The sequence below is a fragment of the Asparagus officinalis genome, chromosome 1 (assembly GCF_001876935.1).
Source record: "Asparagus officinalis chromosome 1, Aspof.V1, whole genome shotgun sequence".
Lineage (NCBI taxonomy): Eukaryota > Viridiplantae > Streptophyta > Magnoliopsida > Asparagales > Asparagaceae > Asparagus > Asparagus officinalis.
Genome location: NC_033794.1, coordinates 124,141,665 through 124,153,157, shown reverse-complemented (window position 1 = coordinate 124,153,157; position 11,493 = coordinate 124,141,665). Strand labels below are relative to the sequence as shown.

General features: G+C 43.1%; 1 protein-coding gene across 1 annotated transcript; it reads left to right on the top strand.

The window, feature by feature from the left end:
• LOC109841046 lies at nt 5,762-9,535 on the top strand. Its single transcript, XM_020409906.1, has 4 exons — nt 5,762-5,857; nt 7,709-7,775; nt 8,523-8,635; nt 9,129-9,535. The coding sequence occupies exons 1-4, from the start codon at nt 5,762-5,764 to the stop codon at nt 9,216-9,218; spliced, it is 366 nt and encodes a 121-aa protein (XP_020265495.1). The 3' UTR covers nt 9,219-9,535.

The window sequence follows — 11,493 nt, the reverse complement described above, 5'->3', positions numbered from 1 at the left end:
CCAAAAGTGCAACTTTTGGCAGGCTTTCCACCTAAATCGCCTCTTTTAGAGGCGATTTGGGTGGAAAGCCTGTCAAAAGCTGCACTTTTGGCAGGCTTTCCCCCTATCCAAATCGCAAACAAACAGCCCCTTGCAGGTGATATTTTCCCGTATTTCAGAAGTACGGAATAAAGCTACATGCACTTGATGTAGTGTTTTATGAACTCTTGAACTCATTGTGGTCCATCAGACTTGTATCCTATGAAAGTATAAGATTACAGAGTAAACCAGGAGTTCACTGAAGAATTTGGAGTCTGCTGTAATTCTCTTGGCATCACATATGACTGCATTGATATGCTAGGATTACGATGAGTGTGAATTTACGAAGAAAAAAAAACCTCATAACGTTAATTATAGATCCTATACATGTATACTAACACTCCCCCTCAATCAAACAGGGGAAGCACGTGCGGATTGGTTCGCAAAAGCTGAAAGCCATAGGAGGGTAGGCCCTTGGTAAATATGCCGGCAAGTTGACCGATCGTAGAAATGTATCGCACAACAACTTCACTCGATGCACCTTTTTCCAAATAAAATAAAAATCAATCTCGATATGGTTTATGTGAGCATGGGACATAGAAATAGCTGCCAAGTATGTAGCAATCTAGAAAAATATGCAAATCACGCAAGATTTGCTGAAGCTAAACTGTTTCAACCACTGCACAAGCGACGCTATGATACTTAGATTCTGTGCTCGAATGGGAGACTGTAGGTTGTTTCTTAGCACTCCAAGAAACTAAATTACCCCCAAAAAAGTGTTGTGCGCAGCGGAAATTTCGACAGAGTTTCTGGTGCACAATAAGAGAGAAAGATCGCAATAAGAATTTTCGTCTTACCAAGAAAACAAGAATCTGAAGCGAATATCTCAACAAAGTGAGAATCAAGTCTTCCTCTCATCAGTTCTAGGTTTGACCTGTCGAGGGAACCTAATAAACTATTACAATGGCCACAAACATCAACTCACACAAGTTTTACGTGGTTCGGCAAATTGCCTACGTCCACGGGGCAAGGAGGGAGGATCTACAATTAGAGAGAGAAAAAATACAAATGGGTTTACAATCACACAACTCTCACAAATTAAACCCTCAAATAGGCTCCTTACTTTTCTTCTCAAAAAGATCAGCCTCCAAAAGACTTTCTCTCTCTTTGGCACGCATGCACACGCTGACAACCGATTTTTCTATGCCGCCTCTTTTTCTTCTGCTCTGACTTGCACCTACGCAGCCCTCTATGCACGCCCCTCTGCGATTTACCTTGCACACATCTGAAACCCTAGAAAAGACTAGGATTTATAGGCTCGTGAATTGAGAAAACGCGTCTTTAGCTGGGCTCGTGGGTAGCAACCAGCGGTTAAAAAAACCGCATCCATGTGAAACCCATCGGTTAAAAGCCGTATCCACGTGAAATCAACGCATCCACACATGTGCCCCCTACGTCCACGTTCCCATTTAGCATTTCACGCGTCTTAGCCTTTTCACGTGATTTTGCATAAAACCCCTTTGCGGCTGAACACATTGTGGCCCCCTCACGTGCTTGACAATTCTCCACCTCGGTGAAGTTTTCCCAAAACTGAGCTGACACCAACCAAACCAAATATCTTACTTGTTGCGTCTAATACGAAGTGAAACAATTCACGACAACAGACTCAATCCACAACAAGTCGAGAACTCAAATGAGAATGCTAACACTCTCCAAATGTCGGTATCTACTCACCAAATCGGTTGTATCATAAAGTTTGCCTACGTATCCTCTTGCCAAAGTAATCAAGCCTTCACGTAGTTCATCAAATGGCCTCCAAGAAGCCTTAATCAAATAGAAAAGTTTTTAACTCTTCACCAACATCACCAATGGATCTACAACTGATAGCTCTCCCAAAGGCCTCAAACTGAAACATATTAAACACCTCCATCTGAGGTGAACCAATGATCGTATCCAAATCATATCCACCAGTTGCACTCAAATCCAACACCAACTCATCATCTGCATCCAAAACCAATTGATCCCCAAGTTGTGTCACCTCAGCTGGAATCCTAAACGATACAGAATGATCTGGAGTATGTAGAGTAATCTCCATCCAATGTGAAGTAGCATCACTCTTCACCTGCCACGATACATCTAATGTCTGTCCAAAACTCTCCACCTGCAAGGAGTCAATTGGCTCCCTCATCGAAGCCTCAACCGAAGTGACACTACCAGACCAAACACCTAATTGAGTTTTACCTCCTATCACAGCAGTTAACAACTCTTTAATAGGATGACCCAAATATGTCGAAGCCTCAATTCAGAAACTCTTCTGCAAACCATTGCTTGACAACAAACACCGATCCTCCTCCAGCAAGGCACGGTTCTTCAAATTTGTTACCCTATCTAGTTGCCCCAAGATTTCCTTTTCAATTCGAAATGCCTTGAGTTCGGCTCTAATATTGAAACAGGTCCCTCTTGTACCTCCCAACAAAATCAGAATGAAGTACCTTCACCTTTCTGTCCATCTTACACTTCTTTAATCTGTTAAAGACTACTAGGACTTTCTCCAATGGGGATTTGATTGCAACCCAAACACGTCTAGAACAGACACCAATAAAGAAAACCAAACGCCTATTACCTCCCAATGATGCCCTCTTGAAAGGCCCCCAAACATCCACGTGAACTCCTCTAGAACGACCCTTAGCTCGGTGAATAGAGGTTCCAAACTTCACCTCTGTCTTCTTGCTCACATCAACATGTTCACTAGACTTCAAACTGTAGGTCTTTGCACCCTCTTTCAATCTATGCGAGGAATCAATACTGGAATGGTCAAGCCCCAAATGCCGCAGTCTAATCGAATCAATAGAAGTCGTCACTTCTCCACCTGTCACTATACATCCAATCAAGTAATACATGTTATTCCTCCTGACGCCCTTCATCACAATCTGAGAGTCTTCCATAATCTTGAGAACCATGTCCTCAATTCGAACATTCAGGCCCTCTCCAACCAAAGCTCCAATCGAAATCAAGTTCTTCCTTAAGGAAGGAACATATCTCACATCATATAACTCCCTAACAGTCCCGTCAAACATCTTGATGCAAATTCTTTCTATCCCAAGGATTTGGCATGCATGGTTATCAGCCATGTACACCACACCACTATCCAGCTTCTTAAAACTGGAGAACCATTCCCTTCTAGGGCACACATGATAGGTCGTACCACTATCCAACATCTATTCAGATTCCTCCGAATAGCTATCTGTAGGACTGATAGAAAGCGAATAAATAGAAGAGTCACAAATATTACCATCCGATATAATGATGTTTGCTTCTAATAATGGTTACTTCCATTTTCCCTTCTGCTTATTCTTCATCCATTCGTCGAGCTTTGGGTAGTCTTTCTTCCAATGACCAGTCTCCTTACACTAAGCATACTGATCTTTTCCAATTGTAAGATGTTCTACTCTAGACTGTGACTTTCAATTTTTTCGGTTTGGACCCTTCACTCTTGCGGCCAACGCCTCTGCTACCGGCTCAACTGAAGCCTCCTTATCCTTCTTTCGAAGCTGATAATTTACAAGTGCAGCAGTCACCTCACTATACGAAAGAGATGTCTTCCCATTAATCAGAGTAAGAACGAAGGTCACATATTCCTCGTCGGGCAAGAAACTCAACGATAGCAACGCCTTGTCCTCATCTTTAATCATGACATCCACATTCACCAAATCCGTAATAAGCTTTGTGTAGGTGTTCATGTGATCACTAACTGAGGTTCCCTTCTTCAACTGGAAACGATAAAGTCTCATCTTCAAATGCAAACAGTTCTCAACACTCTTTGTCAGATACTTACTTTCGACAATCTCCCAAATCTTCTTCGCAGAAGTCTTATTCATCATATCATATTTTAGATCTTGAGTCAAACAAGACCTAATCACACCACACACCATTTGATTCATCTTCTTCCAAACATTCTCTTTAATATCATCTGGCTTGTCATCTAACTCCAAGGTATCCTCCAAATTCTGCGCATTTAGCGCATCCAAAACCTCGATTCTCCATAACCTAAAGTTGTTTGTGCCATTAAACTTCTCCACATCTATCTTCATAGAGTAGATATTCAAACTCTGAATGGTCTTCGCGCCAGAAGCACCACCCTCGACACCCGAATCACATTCTTTTCCCGATATCTTACTCAACGCACCAACGAACAAAGAATAGATCCAAAACTGAAAAGATAGAGTCTTTACCAAAAGATCCCACCTTTATCACCAAATAAAGCCCTAGACGAGCTTTCAAATCGATCTACTCCTCTAACCAAAATAGAAAACCCTAGATCTGAATCTGGGCTCTGATACCATTTGTTGTGCGCAGCAAAAATTTCGGCAAAGTTTCTGGTGTACAATAAGAGAGAAAGATCGCAATAAGAATTCATGTCTCACCAAGAAAACAAGAATCTGAAGCGAATATCTTAACAAAGTGAGATATCAGTTCTTCCTCTCATCAGTTCTAGGACTGACCTGTCGAGGGAACCTAATAAACTATTATAATGGCCACAAATAGTAAATCACATAAGTTTTACGTGGTTCGACAAATTGCCTACGTCTACGGGGCAAAGAGAGGGGATCTACAATTAGGGAGAAAAAGAATACAAATGGGTTTACAATCACACAACTCTCACAAATTAAACCCTCAAATAGGCTCCTTACTTTTCTTCTTTACAATCACACAACTCTCACAAATTAAACCCTCAAATAGGCTCCTTACTTTTCTTCTCAAAAAGATCAGCCTCCAAAAGACTTTCTCTCTCTTTTAACCCTCAAATAGGCTCCTTACTTTTCTTCTCAAAAAGATCAGCCTCCAAAAGACTTTCTCTCTCTTTTTTGCATGCCTGCACACGCCGACAACTGATTTTTCTATGCCGCCTCTTTTTCTTCTGCTCTGACTTGCACCTGTGTAGCCCTCTATCCACGCCCCTCTGCGATTTACCTTGCACACATCTGAAACCCTAGAAAAGACTAAGATTTATAGGCTCGTGAATTGAGAAAACACGTCTTTAGATGGCCTCGTGGGTAGCAACCAACGGTTAAAAAAACCGCATCCACGTGAAACCCATCGGTTAAAAGCCGCATCCACACATGTGGCCCCCACGTCCACGTTCCCACTTAGCATTTCACGTGTCTTAGCCTTTTCACATGATTTTGCATAAAACCCCTTTGCGGCTGAACTCGTTGTGCCCCCCCCTCCCCACGTGCTTCACAAAAAGATACTACAAGGCATTAGCATAAGTTGTCTAGGAGAAGGAACTCGCATGATGCAAGAGCACACCAAACTGTAATGTTCTCTTAAGGTAACAAAATGATGCAAAACAGGACAGGGGGTCTATCAGAATCAGCGATTTAAGTCATATAACACATCGTTTTACCAAATTTTATGATCTTTGGTAGAAAATTAAATTCAAAACAACTCATGTGACAGATGGATTTAACGAAATTTGCATTAATAGTTATGATTAATTCCATTCTCGATCAATTTAGCTACAATATTCATTATCATGCTCACGTTCTGCAATCAATATCAAATTTAAACAATCACATACTCAATTACTCTCAACTCACAAATATAATCTAAGCAGTGAATATATGATAAGAGTTTAGAGATAGAATACTCATGCAATTAACTAATAAAACGAGATTAATAGAAAAATAATTTACTAGGCTATCAAGTAGTGACGATCGATGTATGAAATAATGACGACGACATGGGCAAACTGAGCGATGACGACGGCGGTGAACTGAGCGACGACGACGGCGACGAACTGAGCGACGACGATAGTGGTGAACTGAGTGACAACGAGGTTGATAGGGCGAGGGCGATGTGATGACCCGTGGGTAGGCGGTTATGGAGGAGGAGGGGTCAGGGTCGGTTGCTGTTCGGAAAAGGAAATGTCTCAATCGGTGGGCTGGGGTTTTTACGGTTGATGTAGAGGTGGCAAGGAGGTAGGGCTAGGTGTCGGGGCCTCCTGAGGATGGAAGAGAGCAGGGGAAGGAGGCACGGCTTGTGGAAGTGTTAGTGGGGCTGTTCGGTAGGAAGGAGGGCAGGGAAGGGAAGGTCGACGGCTTGTGGAGCAAGGGGCGGCGACTTCGTTAATGGATGTAGGGGTTTTGGCGGGCCGTTTGTAGGCGAAGAAGCAGGGAGAAGTGGTGGATGTGTGAGAAGGAGTCGGGGGCTGAACGGGAAAGGGGACGGCAGCAAGTGGAGGAGGTGATGGGCTGGGCATAGCTGCTTTGGGGGGATCTTCTTTATTCAAAACTAAAATAAAAGAAAGTCAAATAACAAATATGGAAATTACCATTATTGTCCTCATCACAAAAAGTGCATTTGACTTCTTGGAGATGAGATAACCAAGGACAATGCATGAACTAAGTAACAACCCCAACTACATAAGAAATGTTAGGTTTCTTCTTAAGAGGGCTTTGGAGAGAATATGAGAGTTGGCTATGTATGTGAGGTTGAGAGGTTGAGAGACGAGAGTTGATTGGTTCCTCTTATAGTTCTCCCTGATACATAGTAGATTTCTCGTATTGTTGCTCGTGAACGTAGGTCGAAGTTGGTCGAAGTTGGTCGAAGTTGGTCGACCGAATCGCGTTGAAGGGCGTTGACCTAGGGTTACGCGTTGACCGGCGTTGACCCTGGGGTTTCGAATGTCGCAACGCGTTGAAGGGTGTTGACCTAGGGTCACGCGTTGACCGGCGTTGACCCTGGGGTTTCGAATGTCACAACGCGTTGAAGGGCGTTGACCTAGGGTTACGCGTTGACCGGCGTTGACCCTGGGGTTTCGAATGTCGCAACGCGTTGAAGGGCGTTGACCTAGGGTTACGTGTTGACCGGCATTGACCCTGGGGTTTCGAATGTCGCAACGCGTTGAAGGGCGTTGACCTAGGGTTACGCGTTGACCGGCGTTGACCCTGGGGTTTTGAATCGTCAAATGTTGACTTTTTGTTGCAACGCGTTGACTGGCGTTGACCTAGGGTTACGCGTTGACCGGCGTTGACCCTAGGGTTTCGAATCAACCTGAGGAGAACCAGTTTATACTCGTGTACTCCTGGGAGTTTCGGGAATTAGTTTAGCCTCGTGTACCCGTCGGAGGTTGACGGGTTATCCTTAAGAATATTATACATAATATTTTCCAGGAACTTCCCGTCAATTGTGAGAAATAGTTTAGACTCGTATTCTCATTGGAGTATAAATACGAGTGTTAAATACGTCGTAAAAATATCTGAAAAGGGGATCAAAGTGTATATAAATTATCCCCAAGTCTTTCTACACATTCAAGCCAACACTTCACACCTCATATGCGTGTGAACCATCAAAAAAATGGCTTAATTGGATTTGGTCTATGTGGGTTTGGTTCGGGTCAAGTGGATTTGGTCCAACCAAAAATAATCCTCATTACAAACCCAATCTCCTCTTTCTTTTCTTTCCTCTCTTCTTTTCTTTCCTCTCTTCATTTCCAGCAACCCGTCCCCATTTTTTTTCTCTTTTTTTTTCGGTCCTCAGCAAGAAGTCCGGTCTCTCTTTATCATTTTTTTTTGTTTTTGAGCTTCTTCCTCCCCAAGAACTCTCCCTCATCAAGAGTTCAAAGCCTTTTAAACCCATCTTCTTCAAATCCTTCACCCTCTCCTTCTAAACCTTCTTCTTCCCCAAGGTTTTCCAGCAAGGCAAGGAGGATTTTGGTCAACGAAATTTCCTCTTCAAAGGTGCTTCAAGCTTGGGTAAGAATCTCTCTCTTTATGGCTTTTTTAATTTGGTTCTCTTCTCTTGAATCCTCCAAATTTCAAAACCCTAATTTTTGATTTGGGGAAAAATTCAAATCTTGATTTTTTTGTTCTTGAAAGTTGGCCGAAATTAGGGACATGAATTCCCTCACTTTTGATTGCAACATTTTCCTAATTTCATGCATACATATATGGCCGAAATTTGAGGGGACTTTTGTGTAAAAAGATGGACTAAACTTTGAGGGGGTTTTGTGCAAAAAGATGGACTAAACTTTGAGGGGGTTTTGTGCAAAAAGATGGACTAAACTTTGAGGGGGTTTTGTGCAAATTTTCGGCTGAAATTTTGGAGGGCTTTTGTGCAAATTGGAGGGCTGAAATTTGTAGGGTTTTTTATGCAAATTGGAGGGCTGAAATTTTGGGTGGTGTATGTGTAAATATGAAACTGAAATTTGAAGGGCTTTTATGCAAATATATGGCTGAAATTTATTAGGTATGATGACCATGACCCAACTCGAGCGTGTCCTTGACCCGAATTTAGCCTTGAACACGAAGAGTATTTTGGGTATTTCATCAAAATTTACCGCGAAAATGACAATCATTGTTTCGTATGCACGAAATTTGTAGGTTTAATTAGACTTCAACTATAAAATCCTATTTATACATAGGATTTTAATTAAAGTTCTTAATTTCCCTTTTAAATTTCGCGAATTCATATTGTACCTAACTTACTGCTTTTCATTGCAGATTTTCGATTTCTCCACGTCGACCTCGACCTCCTAGGAGTCGCTCCCGTTCGCAGCCTAGCGAGGAAGAAGTTCCTACAGCATCCTCCCCTCCAGCGGCTTCCTTTTTCGGGGGTGGGAATTTTTTTATTTTTGTATCCCCGATTGATCCCCTCGCGGGTCATGAAGGAAGAACCGACACCCTCCTTCGCGGGGGTCGAGGTTTCGGACTTGGTGGTTCTGTTATACCCTCGTTTGGCCCCTTCGCGGGTCATTCGGGAAGGGCCGACACCCTCCTTCGCGGGGGTCGAGGTTTCGGACTTGGTGGTTCTGTTATACCCTCGTTTGGCCCCTTCGCGGGTCGTTCGGGAAGGGCCGACACCCTCCTTCGCGAGGGTTGAGGTTTTAGACTTGCCTTGCTTGGCTAATTCAAGTCTTCTGGTATATTGGGGCGATTTTGTGTCATCCTACACCTTATAGGTCGGTGTATGTTACCACATTATTTACGTGATGATGCATACCGTTCTTCCAGTGTAGGACACTCAAAATCGTCTCTCCAATTATCCTGTGACTGATTTTATCTCGCTTTTTATGAGCTTTCTGACTCTATCCTTGTGTTTTGTTGCAGTCGAGTTCCCCGCGGGCAGCCTTCCTCCTCATGCTAATACTGGTTGTAGCCGGGAGGTCTTCTCTTCAGCTTCCATCAGGCAGGCCGTGAGGAAGTGGCTAGATTGAAGGAGGCCTTGAGGCACGCCGAGGAGTCCGTTACTCTTATTGCAGAAGACCTGGCTGGATTAGAGCGTTCTCGTGAACAGACGCTCGAGAAGCTGGGATCTACACAGGAGAGATTGATGAAGCTGAAGAATGAAGCCGCGAAGATCTTAAGCAGTTCCGAAGACTCTGTCCGAGCTAGTCTGCAGGCAGAACTTGAGCAGAGCTATGTAGACAGGCTTTCTAGTTTAGAGTCCCATGTTCTTAGCCGTCAGTTGCCTTCGGGCTAACGAGCTTTTTATTATATGCTTTTGACTTGATCTATTACTAGAGACTCCGCATTTGCTTCTTTCATGATATTTCTTTATTTACTTTGAACCCAGCAATGATAAAATTTATAGGATTTTTGGCAAACCCCCAGCCCTCAACGGGTTTGATATGCCTTTACCGATTACCGTTTGAATCGGGCTAGCATGCGGATTGTCTAAACACGTGTTAGGTGTTGACTCGTCCCTACTTAGGCTTCGGGATAAAATTCCCCAAGTTTAGACCTTGGTATCTTTTTCAATCGGTGAAAGACTAAACCGGCAACGCGTGTTAGGCGTTGACTTATCCCTGCTTAGGCTTCGGGATAAAATTCCCCATGCGTGTGAGGCACGGATTATGGTGTTATTAATAACAACCTGCCACAATGTTGAATATGTGGTCTTTTGTCCTTTTTACGGTCAAAGACTAACCGGCAATGCGTGTTAGACATGGACTTTGGGATTTTTGGCAAACCCCCAGCCATCAACGGGTTTGACCTGCCTTTACCGATTACCGTTTGAATCGGGCTAGCATGTGAATTATTAAAATCTGTTTCACATGTAACGTTGTGCTAAAAGAATGACTTCTCTTAGACTTAATGCTATGATTTTGAATACATAGACTTCGCCATTTCTTACGGGAATATGGCATCCGGCAACGCGTATTAGGCGTTGACTCATCTCTACCTAGGATTCGGGATAAAAGTCCCCAGAATTATACTCTGGTGTCTTTTTCACTCGGTGAAAGACTAAACCGGCAACGCGTGTTAGGCGTTGACTTATCCCTACTTAGGATTCGGAATAAAATTCCCCGTGCGTGTGAGGCACGGATTATGGTGTTATTAATAACAACCTGTCACAATGTTGAATATGTGGTCTTTTGTCCTTTTTACGGTCAAAGACTAACCGGCAACGCGTATTAGGCGCTGACTCATCCCTCCTTAGGCTTCGGGATGAAATTCCCCAGACTGAAATTCTGGTGTCTTCTTTAATCGGTGAAAGACTAAACCGGTAACGCGTGTTAGGCGTTGACTTATCCCTACTTAAGATTCGGGATAAAATTCCCCGTACCTGTGAGGCACGGATTTTGAGGGTTGAAAAGGTGGTGTCTTTTCTTAGGGCAAAGACGAACCCGATGCGGAAGAGGAAGAATTTTATATTCTATCTCCCAAAGCCGAAGAGGAAGAATTTTATATTCTATCTTCAGATGCAAAGGAGACTCGAGGTGGGATCTCCACCCTCAGAATCCAGAAAAGTGAAACTAGAAGTGGGATCTCCACTCCGAGAATCGAAAAGATTCAAGCAACCCTAACTTTTATAGGTTTGATTGCTCAAATTGAAAGTGGACCTCTCGTTCATGGAAGGAATCGAGAGGGGAATCTGGCTTTGGCCCTAACTTTTATAGGTTTGACCAAGGGAGCATTGGGAATGGGAGGTTTGAGACGATCTTACCTTTTATAGGTTTGATCGCTTGATTTGTGGGCCTCTCATTCATTGAAGGAATCGAGAGGGGATTTTAGGTTGTGGCCCTAACTATAGGAAGGTTTGACCAAGTGAGAGGTGAGAGTGAGAGTACAACTTACAACGGGAGTGTTGACTCATACAAATCACAATGGGGGTTTAGTGCTTATCACCTAATTTGTAATGATTGGGTTATCCCTAAGAAAATTACATATAGTATTCTTCCGGGAACTTACCGTTACATGAGTCATCCACCCCTAGCTTCCTCGCGAAACTGGGTTTATTATTGCATTTGGTTGCATGATCGGGTTATCCTTAAGAATATTACGTATAAAATTCTCCAGGAATTTCCCGTGAAAGAAAGGAAATAGTTTAGACTCATATACCTGTTGGAGTGTCAGGAAGCAGTTTAACCTCTTATACCGGTCGGAGGATTAAGAAGCAGTTTATACTCATATACTCTTTGGAGTGTCAGGAAGCAGTTTAACCTCTTATACCGGTCGGAGGATTAAGAAG